At 49.4% G+C, this 25,176-nt stretch overlaps 1 protein-coding gene across 1 annotated transcript in view; it reads right to left on the bottom strand.

Annotated features, from left to right (window-relative positions):
* DRGX (dorsal root ganglia homeobox) overlaps positions 1-5,337 on the bottom strand; it is a 30,221-nt gene extending 24,884 nt beyond the window's left edge. The window contains exons 1-3 of the mRNA XM_030335624.1: positions 5,304-5,337; positions 1,129-1,226; positions 122-223 (exon numbers count right to left, since the gene is read on the bottom strand). Of these exons, the coding sequence (XP_030191484.1) occupies positions 122-223; positions 1,129-1,226; positions 5,304-5,337 (234 nt within the window). The remainder of the gene's footprint in view (positions 1-121; positions 224-1,128; positions 1,227-5,303) is intronic.
* Positions 5,338-25,176: the final 19,839 nt, after the last annotated feature.

Raw genomic sequence — 25,176 nt, 5'->3', positions numbered from 1 at the left:
GATAGTCTTCATTTGCTTTCTTTGGCCAAATGTGCACTCTGCAGTCATGATGTCAAAAAAAAAAAAAAAAAGTTTGCCAGTTTTAATATTAGAGAGTTAAATAATTAAAAAGAAGGTTTACCTGCACTCTGGCTTCTGTGAGGTTTATTTTCATGGCCAGCTCTTCTCTGGTGAAGACATCAGGGTAGTGTGTTTGGGCAAAAACTGCCTCAAGAGCTTCCAGCTGGTAACAGGCAAAAATATTTACCGGTGAGAGGCTGCGGCTAGGTGAGAGGAGGCAGATGCATAGTTCAAATTTGCTAGGAGCCGTGAGGAAGTGGTTTCGAGGATGAAATAGGGGAGGAGGAGGGAGAAGAGAGCTCTTCGAGAAGACGCCACAGAATTAAAATTTTAACCACGGATGACTGAGGAGCTAAGACTTACAACATCGGTGCTCCCCCAAGAAATAAGAATAAGAGGAGAAGCACAAATATTCATTTGCTTTTCCATTTACATATCTTCATAGGAATCAAAGTCTAAGAGTGGCCTTACGAATCAGAGCAACCCACACAGCTTTCCCCATAAGACAGAGGAGAATAGAAACAACTAACAGAGGTCCTCGCTGTGCCAGTCCCACAGAAACAAGCTAGAGGTATTTGGGTTACTTTCCCGACGGCTCCCAGTTTGCCCCAGGGGTGGCACAGACCTAAGGGAAAGAGCCCAGGTCCAGGAAACACACTATGAGGATCCCGGTTCTAGCCCTTCCATTTATGGACAGCAATACCTTCTACAAATCAGACAACTTTGGGGGCCCCGGTCTTCCCATCTCTCTACTTGGAATAAGAATGTCCTACCTGCATTTCTCAAAGGGTAATTTCAAGGTTCAAATGATATTGCTGATGTGGAAACGTTCCCCAAACTTCAGGCACATGTGAGCGATCATTATTACCGATTCACTTACTGCCTGGCGTCGTGAAGTCCAAATCACCTGCCCTCTCCCCAGACAGATTTCTTGACACATAGAGTGTTCAAGAACGATCCAGTTACCATAGTTGGCTTTATTTTAAAACACAAAGAAGAGCTGCTCAAACTCTGGGTTTTTTGGAGGCAGGAAGTAGCCGACTCTCAGAAAGGGAACGCCATCATTACCTGCTGAAGAGTAAATGTCGTCCGGTTCCGGCGCTGTTTTCTGCGCAGAAACCCATCATCGAAATCTCCTGGAGAGTGGTTGCCAAAGGGTGCAGTGCCTACTGGGAGCAAACTGAATCAGCCTGAGCAGAGGACCTCCCTGTTCTCACACCAACCCCGGACACACCTGCTCTATTCGGAGGCACCTCCAGGCATAGTCCCGTCTGTCCCAGAGCATCTTTCTCTGCTGCTCTCATGAAGGCCCCTTCTTTTCTACTCTCTCCTGCTCTCTCCCTCTCCCAATAACCTTTGACTTCAGGCCCAACTATGCCTATTTCATAGGGCGGATGGCAACCTTACTCCCCCCGGGATGGCCAAATCGCCTTCTTGTCAAATTCCGGACTCTGTGCCAGGAAAAATCACTGGCTTGAGGCAGAGCCTTCACCTGCCCTCTGGTTTCCAGCTGCACCTCTGTCCACTGTGTTTTTATCTCATCCCCTACCTACCTCTGACTCTTTCATAGAAGCCTCAACGGCTCCCTATTGCTTACCTGTTAGTTAACTTTCCCTTGTTTCTACAAACAACAAAGCTTAACAGCTGGGGGTGGGGGAGGAAAGAAAACACCAAGAGCTTTCACTGCACGTTTCTCCTAGAACTTCAGGACACGAGGAGGTAAGAAGTTTATAAATGAATATTAATTACCGTTGGTCACAGCTCATCAGCACCATAGTGGATCTGTTATATTGATGTCAATTAACAAGAGGTCTGCACCAATAGCTACTGTCCTGAATTCCAAGCAGGCTTAGACACGGCCACTCTCTCCCCTCTCCCCAGGCTCATAAAGGACCCACTGCTCTCCACTTCCCTGAAAAGAAAGGCGTCCTGTCCACCGTCCTCCCCAGCAACCTCCCAAGCCAGAACAGAGTTTGGCCCCAAACATGCATTCACATCATTTTCCAAATATGCACCATGTGCTCAACAGTCTACAATGGCCTCTTAGAAAAACAAATGAGCAAGTTCCCATTAGCCAGTGCATGCTGTACCTGCCATGGGCTCTGGTCTCAGAATCACTGCGTGTTTGGCATTAGCAGCCGGCAAGCCACACAAGCAACCTCCCTCAGAAAGACCTGAGTCCCAAAGAAGCAAGGTTCTCCGGGCTCTTTAAAATTCTATCTACTAACAGGGGTCCCTCCTACTTATTATCCTGCTCTACAGTGCCACACACATCCTTTGCCATAATACCCCATGCTTCCCTGAAGCCTTCTGTTCCATCTTCTTGTCCAAACTGCACTCTTCCTAAAAACCCCAGTTACAAATATTTCTCTCCTCTCCCCTCATTGGAAACTTCAAAAGGACAGCCTCAAAGCGGTCTTATTTCCAGTATTTTGCCGGAAACCAAACTGTCTCCTTTTGAAACAAAGCACTTGATTGGCGAGGACAGAATACAGACTCTGAGATGCTCCAATCGTTATCTGCCTCAGCCTTCTAACTTACACCTGCCGGTCCTAAGTTGTTTCACAATGCGTACACATTATATCTGTAGGTGAAACATCATATGTCAAATTGGATCCTAAAAAAGACTGATGGTCCATCAAATGAATAAAAACAAACAGAAAGGAGGAAAACCTCTGAAGAAACTTTTTACTTAAAAATAAGTAGACGTGTTGATAACACTATGAAAATGTTAAACCTTGCCGATAATTAAACAAAACAGAACAATGAACTGCTATTTTCACCATTCTGGCAAACATAAGATGCATAATGTTACCCAGTACAGTTAACGGTATAATAAAATGTGTGTGTTCATTAACTATTTGTAGGAGCATTAATTGGTGCAGCCTTATTAGAGGGGTAATTTGACAATATTCATCAAAAATTTAAGGGCACATACACATATTTAATCTGTGAATAAGTGTTCCAAAATAGAAAAAGAAGAACATTCCTGGCGACATGGCAATAAGGGGGAAAAAAAAACTACTGGAAACAGCCAAAGTTCCCATCAGTACAACATATAATGGAATATTACACAGCTGTTTAAAAGAAATCAGTAGATCTGTATATATTGACATGGAATAATCCCCAAAATATAGGTTACAAAGTAAAAAAAAAAAAAAAAAAAAAAAAGCAAAAGCAAAGTCCCAAATGATACGGCAATACGATCTCAACACAGATAAAGCATAACATATGGGGGGGGGGGTGTTTTTCATGAAGGAATCATAAGAAACCAACAATAGAGAGTATCTTTAGAAAAGAGGTGGAAGGAGGATTTCACTTCTGAATGCAGTTTTCTCTTCTATTTGAATTTCCTTAGCAGGTATATGCAGTACTTTTTAATTCAATATCAGTAGAATCCCAGAAGTGAGATTATGAGTCATGCCTTGCTTTCTCCTTTATGCCTCTCTAGATTAATAAGAAATGAAAATTAAAAAGCTGAGAGCCTGAGCGAGATGTCATATTCCAAAGGTCGGTTCTCGGCCTTTCTATCTGCCGCAGATCACCTCCTCCCCAGCAACATTAGACTAACATACAACACCACTTTCTGCAAAACTGGCTCAGAAAGACATCTTCAAAGGGATAAAAAAGGTTCTTAAAGACACGCCTCCTTTTCTCCTGGTCATAGAATCAGCACTGAGGTGGGATGAGCCTCGGGTGAGGTGGGAAGGAAGGGTGAGCAGCATACAGTTCAGTGCACGGAAGCCATGATAAGCCCGGGCCACGACCCTCCTTAAGTGACTTCTGCAACCCACCCTGCGGACAGGGCTTCCCCTTAATTATCCAAGCAGCCCACCACCTGCTAAATACCCAAATCTTTGCCTTCCCCTCTTTAACCAGAAGAGTAGGCTGCGATATGTCAGTTCAAATCCCCCCTCCGGACCTGGGGTACAATGTCAGGGAGTGCACCTTTTAACCTCTTCATAAAGCAGATCGGCGTGGGTCCTTGGAGATTAAAGGACATGAAACGTAGGCAAGTGTCTGGTCTCCCCTTCTTAGGAATGCTGACCCGAGCTAGCAGGGCTTAAACACTGATCCTTAGCCTCCTTTAGAAAATTCTACTGAATTCTTAAAAGCTTCCACGGTTAAGACAAAACAAACTCTCTGAAATCCCTGTGCATGTTGGCCAACTGAGGCTCAGCTACTGCTCTAGGTAACTGGAGAAAAGGAGGACTAGTGTCCTCGGATGTCTCCGGGTCCCTCAGTGCCTCACCACCTCTGCCCTCCCCCATGCCTCCCTCAACGTCCTGGCCTCCAACATTCTCCCACCCCACAAATAAATCATAGGAGTACGTTGTCAAAGCCTAGCCTGGTATTGTTCCCAGTTAGAAAAGTTCTAATAGTGCATGGCTGAGACTCTTGTTCTGAGGAAGATGCTGTTAAAAGGCCAGAATGTGTGGCTTTGCATTTGTCTGACGCCGGCGCTTGGGGGTCCCCCAGGCCCTGTGTGGGGGCACCAGAGAGCCAAGCTGTCCCCTTCTCACAAACCTACTTCCACCTAACAATCCAGTGCAGAGACCACACAAGGGATCCTGAGGCAAAATTTCTTCTAAGGCCTGGAGACCCTCAAAGTCTCAAACCCTGGCCAAGGGGCTCCCCCTGGGAGTGGGGAGTGGTTGGCATCTGGGATCAGGAAATCCAGTGAGTCACAGGGAGGAGCCAAGCCAGGGCACTCGAGGGGTGCGGGGGTGCGCAGGGCCACCTAGATCCAGAGAGCCACGGTGGACCAGGACAGACGTTACAGCTTCCCGGAGCAGCACTGCCCTGTGCTCCAAGTGGGAGCAAACTACCATGGGTCGGGCTCAGGGTCCATGTCAGACGATGCGGGCCAACTCCCTAGTCTACCTTGGCTTTTCTGGATGTTTGCAAAACACCGTGAAAGATTGATGCGGCCCCCAGGGCGGGGGAGACCCGATTAGAGGCGTGACACCAGCATCTGTGCTGGGAGGACCAGTGGGTCCCTGCTGTGCCAATAGCCCGGGGCCGACTGGCCCAGGCGGGGAGGGAGGTGGGAGGCAGGTGGTGACAGGGCGGAAGGCTGGAGTGGGATGTAGGGAGGAGGCCAGGGGCACCCGTATCCAACGCCCAGAGGCTGCGACCCTAGCGGAGCGGGAACCCAACCACCCACCTGCCACACCGCCGCTCTGGCCCTTTCTGGCCAGCACCGGTCGTTCGGAGCGGCCGCAGGCGCGGCGCTTACTCACCCTCTAGCTGTGGCGGACAGTGGAAATAAAACATCGCCGACGGCCGGATCAGCTGGACGGCGGGGCCCGGGGAGAGTAACCGCTGGACAGACAAGGGGCGCGTAGCTCCGGCCTGGCTGCAAGGCAAGCATCGATAGAATCTAAGTCTCACTCCGCCCGCGCCCTGGACTGGCCCTAGTGCGCACTGGGCGTCCTCCTCCTGGAAACCACCCTCCTCCCCCCCCCCCAACGCCCTAAGTCCACTGTGGGGACTGGAGGGGACGTGGCAGCCCCACCTCAAGCCCGGTCCCCTTGGGACAGCCCCTCCGTTTGGGTCCACCTCCCGGACAGCCATGCCCCCACCTCGGCCCCAACACCAAACCCGGGAAATCTGGCTCCCGGCTCTCAGGGGTCCCCCCCCCCCCCGCTCAAGCTTTGCACCCAGGCCACCGCAGCCGGGTCCAGCGAACGCGCCAGGGCATCGGAGCGAGCTGCAGCCCTGGCCAGGAAGGCAGCCGAGCCCCAAGGCCGGACGCGCGGGGCCGGGTGAGTGGGTCGGGAGCCGCGCGTACCTCGGCGGGCTGCGGGCGAGGAAGGCCGGAGCGTGACTGCCTCCCGTCCGCACGCTGGGCTCGGCTGGAAGCGGGCGGGGCTCGGCGCGGCTGGCGCCCGCAGGACCAGAAAAGTGACTCGGGAAGTGGCCAGATGTCTTGCTGTCTGTCTACAGCGCGCGCCGCGGCTCAGCACTCGCCTTTATAATCTCACGCATAATTGGCCTTAATCTGATTATTTCCAGCGCTGTCTACAGCGAGTAACTTGGATAGGTCTATTGGGCCTTACAAATGGCCCACGTGGTGTTAAAAAAAAATCCATCATTTCTCAGCAAACATCAGAAATGTTTTCCTTCTTTTAAAAGAGGATAGAAACAACCAGCACTACCACCACCCCCAAAAAGGCATTATTTTCTGAACACTCCACCCACACCCACCCCGAGTCCCCTCTGACTCAAACCTTCTTTCTCCGTGAAAAGCTTGGATATGGGCTCGCCCTTGTCAGGCCTGGAGACTCCCGGGCTGCGAATTGACAAAGCACTGCTAATTGTAGCCTCCGGATGGGTTTTTGGGGGGACTCTGCACACGGCTTCCCTTTCCAAGCGCCCGTACAAAAGGAAAGTTTGATTTTGTTCTCAGCAAGGGGTCCCTGAATTTATGTTCGCTTCTCCATGCAAATGATATGCGGTGGGACCCCTTCGCAATTACTTTTAAAATGCATTCGAGGCAGACACTCAGCGGAGAGAGACCGCCCTTCCCTCTGCCTGGGTGAAAATTAAACTCTAAAGTACCAGGCTGAAATTTTCAAGTCAGGGGCGCGGGATTGGATCAAATCACATAAACTGCAAAAAAAGCAAGTCTAATGGCGCATAATTGGTTCTGTAATAGCATTACACCAGGATAATAGCCCGTTACGGCCCCCTGCACTATTAAGTGCTTCCCTGGCGGAAAGCCTTTATGATATTAAAGGGGGAATATAATGATATTTTGGTTATTAAATGCGTGTAATTAATTTATGCACCACTGAAAATAAAGTTGGTATTATGACCCACTCAAGATGCATCAGAAGAGGCAAGTCAGACAACTGTTGATAAGTTTGGTGTCTGTGTTCCGTCTAGACTGCTGATTTTATTTTGGGACGATGGCTTCTTGGACAGACTGCATAAATTGAATATTTTATAAACATTCTAATGCTGCGTTCGGGAGCCCTGGCGAGGCGGTGGGTCGGGTCCCTGCACCGCCTGGGTTCCAGCCTTGATCTTAAAGACACAGTGCGTTGGAAACAAAAGGCCTGGCGACCCCACACGTGGACACTCGCTGTGGGCAAGGCGCGCCAAGCTGAAAGGCAGCGAGTGCTGGGGCCCTGGGACTCCGGTGGACAACCCTTCGGAAAACCACTGGGAGGAAGACGCGGCAACGCTCCAGCGGAGGCAGTTTAGGGCCCAGGGCACTTCAGCGGCCCCTCCTGGGCTCGGCCCGCCCTGGCTCGAGGAGTCGGCTGCGCCACTAGGAAGAAACCGCTGGAAACTCTGGCTCAGTTCAGAACGGAGAGCCCCGGCGACAGCTCCGCCAGGGCCACTGACACCGAGTCAGGCGGCCGGCTTCGGGGAACACACCCAGAGGACCGGGAGGCGGGTGCGGTAGCCAGAGGGGCTGGCCGGGCAGCAGAGAGCGCCGTTGCCACTTCATCCAGAGAGGGCTGGAGCCCCAAGAGCGGACCCTCCATTAACCCAGGCCAAGAAGCTTGGCGCGCTATCTCTGTCACTTCCTGTGTCTCCCAGAGGATCCGGGCTCTCTGGAGACCTTTCAAAGAGCCTGAGGCTACCCTTGCGTGCCCGGGTCTGCCAAAAGCCCCCTCGGGCTCCCATCTGCCCTAGGCGGCAGCTCCCCGTCTGCGCGCGCTGTGAGCTCCAAGAGCCTGGTGCCCATGAAGCGAATTGAGGAAGGTATCCGGGAGGGCTTGGTCGAGATGCTCCAGGCGCACCTGAGTATCTGTGCGGGAACCCGCGGCACCAGGCGCCCGGCGCCGCATTGGCCCCCAAAGCCAACAAAGTCCAAGCCCCAGTCTCAGCTTTCCATCCCTCACATCCGCTGAAGCAGATTCCTATCAAGGCCCAGAGAGGTCCCGGGGAAGTAGACAGGCTCATCCTGGCTGGGTCTGCGGGCAGCGCACTCCCCAGGCCTCCTAGCCAGTCAGAACCCTGGACAGCGGCCCCAGACCTTCTGGGGCTGCCGGAGGGAAAAGAGGCCAGTCCCGCGGGCCCCTCTGGGGCTCTGTGCTGCGCGGCAGTGGGACCCGCCCTGCAGGATCCCAGGCTTTGAGGGACCAATCCTCTCCCGGTTCAAACCTGCGGAAGTTACTTGCGACGCGCGCTCAGCGCTCAGAGAAGGGACCGAACTCTCGACTCCGCACCCCGCGCGCTGCTCCTGTCTCTCGGCTCCAGCCTGGAAGCCGCCCGCAGCGCGTCGCTGCCTGACCATGGCCTTCGCAGCGTCCCCAACTCGAGCCTGGCCGTCTCCCCGGGGTGGACAAGTAGCCGGACTCCCGGAAAACACCCACCTCGCGCGGGGCTCGTAGGCAGCTCAGGACCCTCCGCCTCTCCTCGCCTCGCCTCTCCCAACGTTCCTCTCCCGGAGCCGCGAGGCCGGCTCCTTTCTGTTGACAAAACAGCGAATAAACACACAGCCAAGCAACCTAGAAACGAAAGCCTACAACAAACTTTGATGACGCGAGTCCCCTTTTTCTTCCGATTGTCTCTGACACTCGGCCTTCGGAGGTGACCAATATGCATTCGCAACCGTCCCCCTCCCCCACCAAAAAGGGCGTTCGAAACGAAAAGGTTATTTTTCCTTAATTCTTGTGCGGTAAAATGTATTTTTCAATTAACCAAATTCACCGATCTGTCCCGCTTGGACACTCTGATAATTTACAGCCTAAAAGTGTACTTTCTTTATCTAAAGACCAAGGTGACTGCTTTTAATTTTCTCTAACCTCTTTACACTTGATGTTCACCAGACTCATAATGTTAATTGGCTTCATATACGGATCATCAGTTTAATGAAGAAATAAATCCTGTGTTGCTTTATGTTTTAACAGTGATTGCTTTAATGAGGAATGTGACGTGTTCCAAAATCAAAGCTGTAGGAGACATTAGAGGGGGCTTCTATTAGGACGGAAATGCTTATTTAAAGTTAAAACCACGGGTCATATTTCAACAGATTCTTACACAGCAGGCCCTCCCCACCCCCACCTGGGTTGCTTCCAGCCTGTGGAAGGAGACAATTCTGTGGTTGGTCCTCAATGCTCCTTCTTCTCCGTATTTAATTCACAGCAGCCGCAGTCTCCATTCCCTCTAAGAATCGTTTTCTGGTTACCAAACAGTCCGTGCTTCTTTACCTCCTGTCCAGCAGAGCGGAGAGAAGCCAGAATAGGGTGGGTTGTTCAACTTTCAAGGTTGTTCACTTTTTAAAAAATAAAGTGGGAAGAAAGTATCCCACACACCTTAAGATTTGTGTGCAGATGTGGCTCCCGCCCCTGGCAGTGAGGGCATCTCTACTACCGAAAATTCAAGCCTCCACTCCTAAAGACATACAGACAGCTCCTGTTTAGGCTGAGTAAGCTGCTGCTGACCCACTGGCCCCTGAAAATGTCTGTAGGGGATGGGCGAGGCTCCCGCCTGGGTGATGGGAGCTTTACATCTCTACATCAATTAATAGCAGAGTAAATCTGCTTTCTCTAATGGGTGTTTGATTTTTCTAATTTTAAGCTTGTTCTGTGAAGGGAAAACTGTCATCTCAAAAACACTGAGAGCAGCAATAAAATGCTGGAAATTAGAGCATCTATATCTGAAAGCCCTACTTGTCTTTCAGTTGAATTATGAGTTATTTTAAATTGATTCCTAAAAAGAATCCCAAATCCTTAGAAAATGTAGGGATTTGAGACTCCAGGTTGATGTCGCAAACATCACACACGGTATTCATTTCTTAGGGTTTGCTCTGTCTGTCTGTCTTTAGGAGTGGAGAAATGTTTCAAGATACCACGGTCAACATCCTTTGAGCCCAAATACACGAACATACGTTGGATTTGACATCTTAGTTGTGCTTGGAAGAGATTTTCCCAACTTTCCTTTTAAAACTTGGTTTAGCAGAAACAATTTCAGTAAACATGGCTTAAAACAATAACAATATTTCAGGGGTGCCTGAGTGGCTCAGTCGGTTAAGCATCTGACTTTGGCTCAGGTCATGATCTCACAGTTCGTGAGTTCGAGCCCCCCATCGGGCTCTGTGCTGACAGCTCAGAGCCTGGAGCCTGCTTCAGATTCAGAGTCTCACTCTCTCTCTGCCCCTCCCCTGCTCATGCTCTGTCTCTCTCTCAAAAATGAATAAACATTAAAAAAAATTTTTTAACCATAACAATATTTCAGTTTTCAAGGAGGAAAAAAACCACACTGAATTCCTAATTATGTGTTTGAAAAGGGTCTGGGTGATTTGTAATGTTGTTTTGTTATTGAATTTTTTTAAAGCCTCCCTAGTATAATCCCCAGTGGCCATACAGTTCTCCCAAGGCAGAAGGTAAAGCATATGCATACTCAGTATGGACACCACATATTTCTACTTGTCAGCTAATCTATTGTCATTTTGTAGTTTTGGAGACTGCCGAGAAAACTCAAGTTAGCTAAACGTATTAGATAGAATATGTGGAAAAAAAAAATAGCAGCTAATTGAAATTCCAGATGAGCAGGGAACAATGAACAGAAAAAATATATATACAACATGGGATAGATACGCATTTTATTATCTTGGAGATTTCCTATCATTCATTAGTTTTACTGTCATGTGAAAGTAATAGCTACTTAAATACAAGCCAACTTCCAATAACTTCAGCTGTGATGGCCACAGGACAAAGTATATTCCCACGTGGTTCCCAGGGAGTCTTACAGCTCAGCTCAAAGTTGCCTAATCCTCCCAAGACAAGAAAGCATTGCACGTGACCAGGCCCACGTGCTAGCTTCATAACCGAGGTGCACTTGAGCCAGCCACTCATTCTTTCAGAAACCCCGTGACTTCCTCTGAGAAAGGAGGATAAAAATGCCTAAGTGCTGATGAGGAAATTAAAAACAGTGCTACAGGATGTTCAGGACCGTGAAACTATCCTGGACGATACTACAGGTGAGTACGTGCCATTATACTTTTGTCAAAACCCACAGAATGGACAACACCAGGAATGAACCCTAATACAAACTGTGCTCTGGGGGATTACGATGTGTCAACCTACAACTCTAGTGGGTTGTTGATAATGGGGAGGCTGTGCATGTGTAGGGGCACTGTTGCTGTTCCTCCTGCTCAGTTGTGCTGTGCATTGAAAATTCCTCTAAAAAAAAGGGGAATGGGGAAAAAGTGCTGAAAACAATGCCCAGCACATGGCAACCACTTAACCCCAGCCATGACTGTTCTATCATTATTGTTATTATTGCCTTGCCACTACTACAACCCACATGCCTAGGGGGCACATGCCTGGAGAGGTGCTACCCTGTGCTGCTTTGAGTACTTAATAGATGGCACACTCCTTTTCTGGGTGTTTCCAGGATTAGGCAACTTTGAGCTGAGCTGTAAGACTCCCTGGGAACCACGTGGGAATAGACTTTGTCCTGTGGCCATCACAGCTGGTTATTGGAAGTTGGCTTGTATTTAACTTGGGCGAAAGCAGGACCACCCTGGGAGAGCTTTTCCAAGGTTCTTCATCCTACCCATCTGCCAGTCTGCCATTGTCAGGTTTTTGAGCTTCACCCAGCACACCCCAGAAAACCTAAACCAAAGGCCTTTAAGCTGGATCAGGGGTATTTTATTTGGCCAACAGAACATTTTTAGAAATTCAAATGGACTGCCTTTAGACTGAGCATGTCAACTCTGCTTGGCCACAAGCCCCACTATTCCACACTACTTTTCCCCAGGTCACTTTATGCATTTGTGTGACCCATCTGGTTCCTGCAGGCATCTGACTTCCCTACCCCAGACATAAATTCTGTATGAGTCTATCATAATTTTCAGACTGATAAGGGCTTCTTCTCAGGTGTTAGGATGGGAGGGGAAACAGTCCATAGCCTCTGAACTTTCAGAGTTTAATTCAGCCCAATTCAACAAAAACATACCTAGCAACTTACTTGTGTTAGGTGCAGAGGACGCAGACCTGAGCTTTTGGTCGTGGGAACCAGTCCCTAGAGATTCTAGCTAGCAAAGGAGATGAGATAGCAGGGAGAAAAAACACTGGCACTATCTGGTACCACACCAAAAGGCATTGGATTCACTGGGACTTCTCTCTATGCCCTACAGAGCTTTCTGAAAGGACAGCTGTCAGAATACAGGCTACCCGCAGCTGGGGGTGGGGTTCCCACACTCATGTATCCTCATGCAGCTTTAGATGGAGAAGCACCCTCTTATTCAGAGAGTCTCCCCTCTGTCCTGAGGTGGTCCAGGAATCTTGACGGGGCTCAGCATCAGCCTTCAGCCTCACACTCCCCAGTTCCAGCTGCAGTGAGAATTTGGGGGGACTAGATCACACATCAGTCTGGGATATGTCCTACAGGTACACCTACAGTTTCCATTTCTAAGATCCCAACATCCAGGACTACTCTGATGGATCTACCAGAGTCACTGGCTTGGAGCAAAATCATTTAATAAACATTCAGTTGGTGAGTCTAGCTGACGATTATTAAAAACGTAATAATGAATTGCTAACAAGAAAATGAAACCAATCCAAGGAAATCTCAAATAAGATCCAGCCGAAAATAGAAGAAAGATCTCAGTCTCCAAGTCTACATTACCTCACCAATAAACCCAGGAAAAATAACTTTCAAGGTCAGCTCTTTGGTGCACAACAATTCTCCATAAGAGTGAAATAAAATAGAGCTGTAGAATCTTAGGAATGGGAGCATAGAGAGAATAAGGTGCAGTAGCCCCTAACAGCAGAAGCGTTACTGGAGTCCAACCCTCCCAGTCCCAAGCCCAGTGCTGTCTGCTACTCTCTTTCATCGGACGTGTTTCTCTTGAAACAAAATATACAGTCAATTGCCCATGCTAAGTGCTCAATAAATGTGCAGAATTTAATCGAAATGACTATTGAAGAAATGAACTAAGTTTGCTACATGAGTGATTAGTAAACACAATGAAAGCGTTCCAATTTCTAACAAACTTGAATTATGTCAACATCTATAGCGGGAGAGGAGTGGGTTTTCAATCAGGTGGACTTGGGGTCAAATTTGGCTTCTTCCTACATTCCCTTTTCCTTGTCTGTAAAGCTATGTGTCCCAGCCATGAGGACCTGAACCTCGGTCTTCCGTCCACACACACAAAGGAGGTACTTCATAACTGTGACTTCTCTGTGATACTCTTGCAAACCTGGATTTGTAGGACCCTTCCTCTTCCCTTTGACCAGTTGGCTTCTGCCCATGATTAGAACCCACCCCTCCAGGATACTGCCCCCTAACCTGCCCATTCCACGGCTCTCCTTGTACTGTCCAGCAGTACTTGGTCAGCCAGTCACCTTTGTGACTTGGCCAGCCATCACCTTGACTAGCGTGGCCAGGCCATGAGTGTGCATAGCAGGACTTTTCTGCACACACTAGCGGTAAGGCACTCACTGCTTCCCTCTTCTCTTGCCGGCCTCAGCCTCATCCAACAGCAGACTCTCAGAATATATTTAAGTCCCAACATAAATATTTATTGAAGGAAATTGACTGATGTCTGAGCAAGGCTGGTGCAGGCAGTTTCCACCTCTCAGCCTGGTTGCCATTTAGCCCACAGGGCTCTACGGGCCAGCCAGGCAAGGAGCAAAGCTCAGTGCCACACACTGGGACACACTGGGAGCCTTCTCTATTTACCTGCCTACTCATTTATTTATTCATTCATTCCACAAATAACTGTGGAGCACCAGTTTCATGCCAGGTAACATTCAGGGAATGCACCTGTAAACAAGACCCCAAAGACCTAGGGGGTTAATATGTCAGGAAAGCTTCTCATAACCACTGTACTGGAGCTTGCCAAAGCCAGTGGCAGGCTGCACCCCTGGAGAGGACCCCAGCTGACCAAGGCTACTCCCACAGCCCCCCAGAAGCTAGGCTCAGAAAGTCCCAGCCAGAAGGAATGGGTTCCAGAAGCTGCAGGAGGACAGCTAAAGCAGGGATGCAGGGAAGGTGTAGGTCCCCAGCACAGCCCCCCACATGTCCATCCTGTAGCCCCAACATTCCTGTTCTCCTTCACCCTCCTATTCCCTCAAGAGATGCTCACTGAGAACCATGTTTGTGCCAGCCTTATGCTAAGGGCAAGAGAAAAGAGATACCTTTTCTTTCACTGTACTTAAAACCTTTTAATATATGTGTGTGTTGCTGTTTTGTATTGTGTTTGCTAATATTATCTCCCGAAGTAGACTATAAATGCCATGAAGGTAGAGAGCAGGTCAGCGTGGGCTTACCATGAGATGCTAAGCACTTAGCCCAATGCCTGGCACCTAATAGGCACGCAGTAAGACCCGTTGAGTGCATAGATGAAGAAGGCAAGATCTCTGGGCTCAAGTCTCCAGGACAGAGACATGAACAGACATTTGGCGATCAATGCCTCTCTCTGCAGTGCTGTCTTATGTCCTTCGATGCTCTCTCAGACAAGTCAGGGCATAAATAAGTACATGAATCAAGGGCCAATCAATCGTCCTTTCTCTCCTGTATCTCTTACTAAACCGTGCCGCAAACCTCGCAGTCACAGCGGTCACCTCCAAGATGGTCGTAAGTGACTCACAGTTTGCAGAGCACGGCAGATGCGCTGTCCCGTCTTGCAGGAAAGGTACAACAGCATGAGAGCATTCTCCTAAGCTGTCTTGCCAAACTTGACTCACAAGCCATTCTCGAGCTTTCTGTCTCCCCACTCCGCAGCCTGAGGTAGTAGAATGTGTATGGCATTTCACATCCAAAATCCCTGTTGCTACTTTCCAGCTCTCTAGTCATCTGACTTTTTGAACATCAATTTCCCCATCTGCAAAAGAGAAATGATTCCCATCTCAGAAGAAGTTGTTTATGAAGTGGTAAAATGCTCCGTGGATGTGGTGGTGGTCGTTAGCAGGTGGGGTCTCTCTTTCATAAAGGTAAATGGGGGTGGGCAGGGGAGTGGATAACAGCCTGCCCCTTCTGCTCCTCTGTCAAGACCCCAGCATGCCTGCCTCTCTGGTATTCCCATTATCTCCCTCTCCCTTCTGCCCCCGTCCCAAGTCTTGCCTCCATCTGGCATTGCCTATGTTAAACTCTGTTCTGTCCAAGTGATGCCTACCTCCTTTCCTCTCTGCTGTAAACAGTGTTTAGATGGGGGAGGTCAGAGTGGGGAATGGGTTTAGGGGAAAGAAACCCTCATTTCTCACTGTATGCAGAGGTTGCCACCTGGCTATGAGAGTTTTTCTGTTTGACCAGAATTGATATTGGCTTTATTTTATATTATTTAAAAATTGAAAACAACTGTACAGAACACAACTGGCCATGGCCCCTTCACACAATGATTTCTGCCTGACCTCTGAAGGCATCTGAATTTACAACCCCTAGATTTTTTTTTCTAGATAGATTTTTTTAAGTTAGTGGGCTTATGGCTGACTTTCCTTTTATTGTATTCTTCAGAAAAAGTTGTCTAAAGGAAAAATCAACCAATCAATTAAACATTTTTATAAATGTTTATTATTTATTTTGAGAGAGAGAGCAAGCTAGGGAAGAGGCAGAGAGAGAGGGAGAGAGAGAATCCCAAGCAGGCTCCACACTCAGTGCACAGAGCCCAACGCGGGGCTCAATCCCACAATAGTGAGATCACATACTAAGCTGATATCAAGGGTCGGATGCTTAACTAACTAAAAGCCCCAATAAATGAAATGTTAAAATGTTTTTTAAGTATCAGTAAGACAATGAACTAAAACCATCAATAATCTCACAACCGAAAGATAATCATTAATATGTTATTATATAGCTTATCATGTTTTACATAAATTTATTGTATGCATACTTTTTTTTTTAATTTTTTTTTAACGTTTATTTATTTTTGAGACAGAGAGAGACAGAGCATGAACGGGGGAGGGTCAGAGAGAGGGAGACACAGAATCCGAAACAGGCTCCAGGCTCTGAGCTGTCAGCACAGAGCCCGACGCGGGGCTCGAACTAACGGAGTGCGAGATCGTGACCTGAGCCGAAGTCGGCCGCTCAACCGACTGAGCCACCCAGGCGCCCCGTATGCATACTTTTTAAACAACAAAAAAAAAAAAACCCCAGGATTGTACCACTACCCAGTCTTTTAGTTTCTTATTCACTTAGTAATATTGTGAATATCTTTCGATATCACTGAATGTTTCACAATATTCTTAGAGGTTCTATACGGGTAGTTAGACATATGTCCAGGTGCTGTAATAGAGACCCGAAATAGTGACTTAAACAAGACAGTTTATTTCCCTTTTATGTGGACGTCCAGTCTGGTAAGGTGGCTGTACTCCGTGAGGTGGCAAGGCTCCCCCTGACCTGGTTTCTCCACTATTCCTCGGGTGTGGTCCTTGTCCCCATGGCTCATGGAGGACCCCTCCCCAGATCAGCATTGCAGTCACCAGGGAGGGTGGAAAAGGAGGGCAGGTGACACATCCTTCCTTCAGAGGCACAGCCCTCTCAGGGTCTACATGGAGCACTTGTTACCTCTGCTCTCCTCCCATTGGCCAGAACCGTGGCCACACCCATCCATTAGCCTTAGAAACAGTTCTTATCTTGACATCCCTGTGCCAGATGAATAGGGCAGCTTCTACCATTAGATAGAACAGGGGGAATAGATAATGGGAGACAACTGTCAGTTACTGCCACTATCTTATTTTGGGGACTACTGTGGGATCATACACCTATTGTTATTTTTTGAAGATAAATTTTCAGTAGACAAATTATCAAAGAATAAGCATACTTAAGTTTCAAAAGAGCGATTCTCACTTCTCCTCATTTCTGTGAAAGGTCATACCCACTTAAACATTTTTCTTTTTGGCTTTCCTTCTGCCTTGAGCACACTTCAGGTCTCCATCCTTTAAAAAGGGACCAGCCTGGCACCCCCAGCCCCTGCCAGTCTGGAATGTCAGATACTGCTGAGAACCCCCTTGCCAGGGGATGGAAGTCTGGATGGAGCCCCTGATCCCCCCAGACAGACTCTTAGGTAAAAGCGCTGGTCGGGGGCAGAGGTCACAATCAGGAAACCTTAGGCAAAAGGACACTGGGATGTGGGCTGGAATGCTATGGAGGCAGGTCCTGGAACAGGCAGGTGGTTAGAGCTTTCTTTCTCAGGGCTGGAGAGAAAGATATTCACAAGGTCAAATCCAGGGGAGTCAAGACTCCAGGCCCCTGGCTGATTTCTTCCCAAAACAGGTTCATCTAGTAGTGGTCCTGAGGGCCTCCCTTAAACCCACTCCACAACTTTGGTGGGTCTTAGAGGAAGCTGCCACCAGCAGATGGGGCTCTCTGTTTACACCCCTACTTCCTGAATCACTGGTCAACACCATAAACTCCATGAAAATCTAAATTCAGATTTAGAGCCATGAGTGCCTCAAAAGGAGACTGGGGAAGTGGAAGGAAGGCGGGTGAGGATATCCTAGGCAAGTGCATCTTGGGAAGCAGGGAAGTGGAGTGGGGAGGGTCTCTGCGTTCCTAGTTCCTCTAGTCCAATTCTCTCAGATCTCCGCTTTCCTTGAGAAAGAGTTACCAAGCAGATGGGCGACTTCTGAAATGGCCACTATCCTGAAGTCACAGGGAGCCAATCAACCCAGAATCACCCTACTGATTTCAGCCAGAGCCAACAATTGCCACCAGGAGGCCCCAAGCTGCAAAGGGGGGTAGCTTGTTCCTTTACAGCAGGAAACACCACTGAGTCAGCTTCCTGGTCCATCAGAGAAGCCCCTCCAGAAGCCCTCCCAGCCGCCCCCTCCCCCCCCCCAAACCCTCGACCTGGCCAGTCTTCCCACCCTGTCCTTGCCCTTCTCACTGTCTGGGAAGCCTTCGGGCTCTGGCCCGCACTTCATCCACCCTTAACTCAAAGTCAGCTCTTCAAGAGATTTCTAGGGACACCACAGCTCCACTCTCCCCAACTCTCTGCTCTTCTCCTGCCTTCATTTCTTTTTTTAGTCATCAACATCTTCTCACAAGTTTAAAAGAATTTTTTAAAATCTTTATTTAGAGAGAGAGAGAGAGAGAGAGAGAGCTGGGGAGGGGCAGAGAGAGAGGAAGAGATAGGATCCCAAGCAGGCTCCATACTGTCAGTGCAGGGCCCAATGTGGGGCTCCAACCCACGATCGTGAGATCATGACCTGAGCTAAAATCAAGAGTTGGTGGTTTAACCGACTGAGCCCCGCGGGGGCCCCAACACCTTCTCACAAGTTTTAATGGCACGTGTTTAGTGTCATCTCCCTGCTGGCATGCAAGCTTAATGGTACATCCGGAGTCTAGAACAGCACCTGGCTGGTGCACAGCATTTTGCTGACTGAAGAGACCCCAGTTCTCCCCCTGGCTGGACCAGCTTCCAGCAGCCCCAGGTCCCCTTGGCCACCACCAGGACTCTCCAGGCCAGGACTCTCCACCACCAGCAGTTTGATGCCTGAGAAATGTACCTTCTTGCTGCTGAGAACTTCTCCTTAATTATCTTGCTAATTATAAGCCCTATAGTCCTAGCTCTGCCCCGCCAGCATTGCAAACCTCATATCCTTATGAAGTCCAGGATAAACAAATCCAATATATTTTGTTTTAATTATTGCTGTTTAATGGGCCATAATGAAACTACGGCTTGGGTGCACAAAAGGAGATCATTTAGAGAAGACGCCAGTACAGAGCTGCTGGTGAGTGAAGGCCTTGCTGTTCCGATTTCATTTACTGTAATCCAGGCTGCCTCCCTGTGCCCAGAAACCCATCACTTATTCATCCCTCTTTGCCTTTGGCTCTGAGCCTGCCACCCCTGCAGGATGTCCACCCTCATGGAGAACAGTCAGGAGCCCGGGGACCAGGGGGACAGCGGAAGATCCCGGTGGGCCGGGTACCTGGACGTCTTCCCGCATGCTCACTGAGGCAGCGGGAAACTTTTAAAACAATTTGACAGTCTGACAAGCCACACATAAAAGACATCTTTTTCTATGCTCTCTTCTCTCTCTCTCTTTAAATCATTATATGGTGTTAAACAGTTTGCCACACTTATATTGCTTATATTGTATTATATTTCTTTGGGGGCTCTTTTTTTGGGGGGCGGGGCTTCTCATTCCATGCCTGTTTTTCTGTTGGAAGTTTCAAAATTTCTACTGGAGTACTAATGCTTTGTAAGAGCTCTGGATGCCATAAGATTTTACTCTTCTGTTTGGCCTCCACGTGGCCAACGTTTCTCTTGGTTTATCACGCACCAGTGGCGGTGTGTCCGTTCACAGGACAATCCCAGTGACTCTGTGCTTTGGCCTTGGTGAGGGCAGAAGTGGTCCCTCCATGGCCCCACCCCCGTGTGTGGAGTCGGTGGGAGGCAGCACCCTCCCTCCTCACTCAGGGGATGGTTCCCTGGCTGCCCAAGAAGAACGACCCCCTCCTCTCCAACCCCCAGGACGACCCTGTCCCTCCTCTACCCTGTGCTCCCCACTCGGGCTTTTCCAGCTTTAGGAAGTAGAAACACTCTATTCTACTTCCACATTCAGGCTCCTGCCTCCTTTGAATCTTTGTTTCTCCTTTGGAGGAGACTGGGGAAAAAACATCTCTGGGCAACAGTGAGAGAATTCGGGGGAAAGCAAATATCCAGGCAAAGGACCCAGCGGAACCCTGGAGAGCACCCCGCATGATGGCTTGTCTTCACCCCACATGATGGCACCCTGCCTGATGGCTCCCAGAAAGACTTCTCAATACCCTGCGGCCAGTCGGCGAATGGAAGAGTGGGGCCTCCTTTCAACCCTTGCCCACCAGCAAAGCAGAGTTTGAGGGTGAGATCTGGGGAGCGTCAGCTGCAGAGAAGGTGGGGGAGCCTTGGAAATAGCCAAGGCTGCAGGTGACACTGGGCTCTACAGAGCCATACCTGGCCCTGGAGCTGGAGTCCTGGGAGGAAGGGAGGTCCCACCCCCACCCCCACAGCATTTCCAGGTGCAGCCAGATGCTGGTCCTGGGCACACAAAAACTTGAAAGGGCACAGAGGCAAGTCTGGCCCCTAACTGTGGTCAGGGGATTATCTGAAGACAGTGGGTATTGTGCATGCTGTCACCTAACCAGTCAATAATGTGGACCAGGCCAGAGGGGCCTAGACATACCCAGAGGTGTCCTGCTGTCAGGACACCTATGGGATCAAATAGCAGCAGGCTCTGGAGGTCTGTGAAGGAATCTGTGCCTGTTGTCCCTGCAGACGGCCAGTGTTCCCATAGACTCCTGCCTATGCAGGATAATGAAGCTTCTGTCTGGGGTGCAGGCTAGGGGATGCTGGTGGTTGAGAGCTGGGGGACCCATGGGCCACGGCCTCTGACAGCAAGCTGCCCTGCAGGCCCCAGACTCACAGAAGGTGGGACAAGAGGGTAAAACCACAGAACTGTGAAGAGACTGAGCTGGGGCAGGGCAAGGCACCGCCAGTAGCCCCCAACCCCATCACAGCAGACTGGTGGGCAAAACCCAGCTCTGCGGCTCAGGAACTGTGTCCTGTCTCCAGCAGGCCCAGCAGGTAGGGCTGCGTTGGGGGGCAGGGGAGGGGGTGATTGAAGAGCGGGGAGAGATCGAGCCCAGGGCGTCTGAGGAAAACTGAGCACTTTTTCCACAGCACCTGCTCCCCTCTTACCTTTGAGAGCTCCCAGCATCCTTCTAGACCTGTGGTTCTCAACTGGGGAAATTTTATCCCCAGGGAACATTTGGAAACCTCTGGAGATGCTTCTGGTTGTCACAACCTGTTGGGGTAAGGGACTGCTACTGGCACCTAGTGGGAGAGGCCAAAGATACTGTTAAACTCCCTGCAATGCAGAGGAGTCCCGTGCTCACAACAAAGACTCGTCTATCAGGCCCCAAACATCAACAGCACGGAAATCCAGAAACCCTGTTCTAGACTCACTCGCCCATCCGTCCATTCATTCATCCAACACGTATTCACTGAGGGCCAAGTGTGTGCCAGGCTTTAATGGCCCCTCTGCTGACATGCCTTCCTTACCCCAGGCATGTGTAGGCCCCATGTCTTTCTCCTCTTCATCCCATGTCTTCATTAACTAGTAGACAAGTCCCAAACACCAGCTCTGTGCCACACTTTGCCCTGCAGAAGAGGGGCCCGTGAAATCTTCTCCTAGATGCTCCTGGCCTGGCCCCACACCATCTTCTCTGCCACCTTTTCTGTGAACTAGTATTTGTTTCATCTCCCTCACCAGAGTGTCCCTTTACTTTTATTTTCTTACTGTGCGTCTGCCCCTCTGCTGACACTTTGAGAGATGTGCCATTTCCCTCTCTTTACAGATAAGGAGGCTGCCATTCAGAAAACCTGGGTGACTCTCTTAAAGTCACACAGCTAGCTGGCCAGGGGCAGAGCTGGGTTCAGACACAGGACTCTGACCACATTCTCAGTGTGCAAAGGGCTGTAAGCCAACAGCCCTCATTTTTAGGTCTGCAGGACACCAAGAAAAAAAAATCCTTGAACGGGATCTTAGGTTGATCTGGGAAACCCAAGTTGTGCAAAGACTCAAGGTCACCAGATCCTCATTTGTACCGGGCAGGAGCCCACCGCAGGCTTGTAGGAAAGGCTTGTGTCCCTGGCCCTCCCTGCTTCCTCCTGCAGAGACACACATCTCCCTTGGTCAGTGTTCCATGCTGCCCAAATCGGAGACTACATCTGTTTTGTTTTAAAAATGGTTGTTTTTTTCTTGTTAATATCTTTATTGTAGAAAAGGTGGGAAACATAGTTAAGTAAGAAGAAAACAAAAAGCACACAAGATCTCAATAACCAACTTTTGTAACCAGTTTGTAACCATTTTTTTTCATCCAGTGATGCTGTGAACATCTTGCTATGAACATCATCTTCTATTTCTTCTCCATAACTTGGATGGGAGAGTGGATGAATGGGTGGTAGATGAGTGGATAGGTAGATGATGGGTGGATGGATGGATGCTGGATGGATGGGTGGATGATGGAAGGAAGGAAGGAAGGAAGGAAGGAAGGAAGGAAGGAAGGAAGGTCATTCATTCACCAGTTAGTGCCCTAGAAATGGACATTTAGTTCACACCTATTCTTAAATGTTCCAAATGGTTTCTCCTTGATAACATACTAAAGAATTTTCTGGCGGGAGTTTTTTCTTTCTTGTTTGCTTCATTTCATCTAAGCAACACCACGCACCTACAATGGACCATAGAGGAAGACTTACTTCTCTTTCCACTACATGGTTGAGAGTGGTAGCTTACAGGAAAGGCAAAGTTCTTGTTCTGATTTCATTAGACCTCTGGTGATCTCATCTGGGATCCAGCTGAGTTTGTCAAGGAGAAGAGTGAGGATCAAAGACACCTTTTGCTTTACTGCTCTCTCAGCTGCACAGGGACACAGGTGCCCCTGGCCCCTTGGCTTTGCAAGGTCTCAGCTGTGCCAGTGACCTACTTCCCTAAGCTTCATAAACACCATTGGTGATCCACCTTCTAAGATGGACAGCCCCCACCATCCATTGTCCAGCCAACTGGGAGAGGGAAAGACCCCAAGCTAGGACTCAGGACCCAAGCAGTGGAGGAGATGGAAGAAGGCAGGGAAGACATGAAACCCTTCCTCCTGCTTCCTCCAGACATGGCCTGGTAAGAATGACTACAGAAGCCTCCAGTTCATTTATTATTGATTTAGTACTATCAAGGACTGACTCTGTGCCCAGCCTATGTGGTCCACAGGGACCCAGCAGTGAACGACCCTGCAGGAGAGGATGACACAAGCAATAACAGCCCCTCCCAGAATGGAACCAGCCACCCTTTCCTACCCAAGCCAGTACCATTCCCAAGTCCTTGTCTCATCCTGTGAGGTCAATCAAAATTCAGATTCACTTTGCAGATGTATAAAGCAAGGCTTAGGGAGAGTCTATGCCTTGCCTGTCACACAAGGAGTTCAATGCATCCTTAGGCAAGATCTGGTGCTCTGGGCTTCCAAGTGGATCTTTTTCCTCCTGTGCCTGATTTCTGCTCCCCCTACTCAAGGGAGTCAAGTTTTTATGCCAGGGTGAGGCCCCAGGAAGAACTGCCACCCATCCCTGCCTCACTGGCAACCACAATTCTCCACCAACATGCCTGCACACCGTCATGGTGAGGTGTCTTCTGCTCATTGCAGTAGAGGGAGCTGACAGCATTGAGCTTATTGGAGACACAGGAAGGCCTGGAGATGGCGGGGTTCACCTTACAGTGGGAAAGGAAGGACATGAAGGAGGTGTGATTAGAAGTACAGATCCTATGGCCCAGTGGATGGACATGCTGTCCCGTGCAGTAGTTGACCTGGGGTGGGCAAGATGACCCAGCCTCCACTAGCTGATATCCTGGAGGTCCACGTAGAAGAGGTGCTTCCGGCAGGTCATAGGCCCCTTTGAGCTGCCTCTCGCACTCCACAGGCCCCCCACCCTGGGTGGCCAGTGGTGATGTGAGAAGGAGCTGTAGAGGATGTGCACCTAGCCTTCGCCGGCACCTCACCTCCCTGCCCTTGTCCCAGCCCTCACCCTCCACCTCTGTTCTCCAGGGGCCAGTAGGTACAGGTAGGACTTTACCTGTGACAAAGCACTCTTGTTGTCTCTCAGGTGCGGGTCCACTTCTTCCCTGCCGGGTGGCTGTGAGCAACACCAATCAAGCGTCAGGCATGGTCCATGCGTTTTATCCATGTGCTGGGGTCCAAATGGGTAGGAGTTAAACAGGATGGCCCTGCAGCCACACCACCTGGATTCAAACTCTGCCTCTGGCCTTCTCGTGCCTCAGTTTCCCTCCCCTGTACAATAGTAACAACAATGACATAAACCTCAAAGGTCTGCTGAGAACATTAAAGTCATTTGACTTGGTGTGGATGAGCTTAATTCGATAACTCATTCAACCCCACAAGATCCCAAGCTGACCCCAGTCTTTGCAAAAAGAAATGAAGGTTAGAGTGGGTGAGTAGATTCACCAAGTCATCAGGCAGTAAATGGCAGAGCTAGAATTTGAACCCAGGCAGTGAAGCTTCAGAGCCCACGTTCTTAACCACTACCTCATACAGGTGGCCTCTTGGTGCCTCAGTGTCAGATGTGTAAAATGCAGAAAATGCAGACAGCACCACCTCTTGGCAGAGTTTTCCTGCTGGTATGTATGATCAAAAAGGGGGGATATTGAAGGGCTTCATAAATGCACAGGCTGCCCATGGACTGCGGCTGGGCCGCATCATAGGGCTGCCTGCTGATGCCAGGGCTCTGTGTCACCCTCTGGCTGGGCCTCCCTCCTGGCCCACCAAGCCACCTTCATGTCTGATGCTTCCCCTGCCTGTCGGATGGTCCCGTGACACCCAGCACACTGTCAACAGAGCTCTCGTTCACTCAGGCTGAGCATGGTTCATCCTCACCAGCCGGCAGGGCAGTCCCCCAAGGGGCTTCTTGCCCCTGTTGTTGGTGTAGGCAACCTACAAAAGGTTCCCATTCCCTTTCCTGCCCCACTCCTGGTCACTTCTTGGGCTTGCCCACATCCTTTGTGGTCAGGACCAGAAAGCTCCTGGCCAAGGCTTTTGTCTGCATCCAGGTAGTCACTGGGAGACAGCATCCAAGTGCCAGGGGCCAAACAGGTAGGGGTTCAACAGGATGGTCCTTCAGCCACACTGCCTGGGTCCAAACTCTGACTCTGGCTCTTATTAGCAGAGTAGTTTTCTTTTAATATTTAGTATTTACTGGGCACTTACTATGTGCCAGACACTTGATAGTTTATGTGCATTATCTGAAACCAATCCTCACAATAGCCTCATGAAATAGGAACCATATTTATCCCCATTTTATATATAAAGAATCTGAGACTTGTGAGACATGTAGAGACAGGTAAAAGGTCCTTAATATGTACCACTTCGCCTTAAGACAAACTGAGCGAGCAAGTCACAATTTTCTGCTTAAACAGACCCAAGTCAATGTATGTTTTGAATGGAAAGAAACTCCAATGAACATTTTATCTTTGAATATTAGCAATATAAGAGACTTGAAATTTCATGCAGCCCCACATCTGATACCCCAGATTAGGAAAGCAGAGATCAGCATCCCTGGTCACCATTATGGACTTGAATTACTGCAGCACCAAGGAGCCCTGCCTCACTGAGTAGCCTTTTGTGCTGCAGTTTCCCCATCTATATGATAGCAGTAAGAATGGT

Source organism: Lynx canadensis, chromosome D2 (assembly GCF_007474595.2).
Source record: "Lynx canadensis isolate LIC74 chromosome D2, mLynCan4.pri.v2, whole genome shotgun sequence".
Taxonomy (NCBI): Eukaryota; Metazoa; Chordata; class Mammalia; order Carnivora; family Felidae; genus Lynx; species Lynx canadensis.
This window is presented reverse-complemented; position numbering and strand designations above follow the sequence as displayed.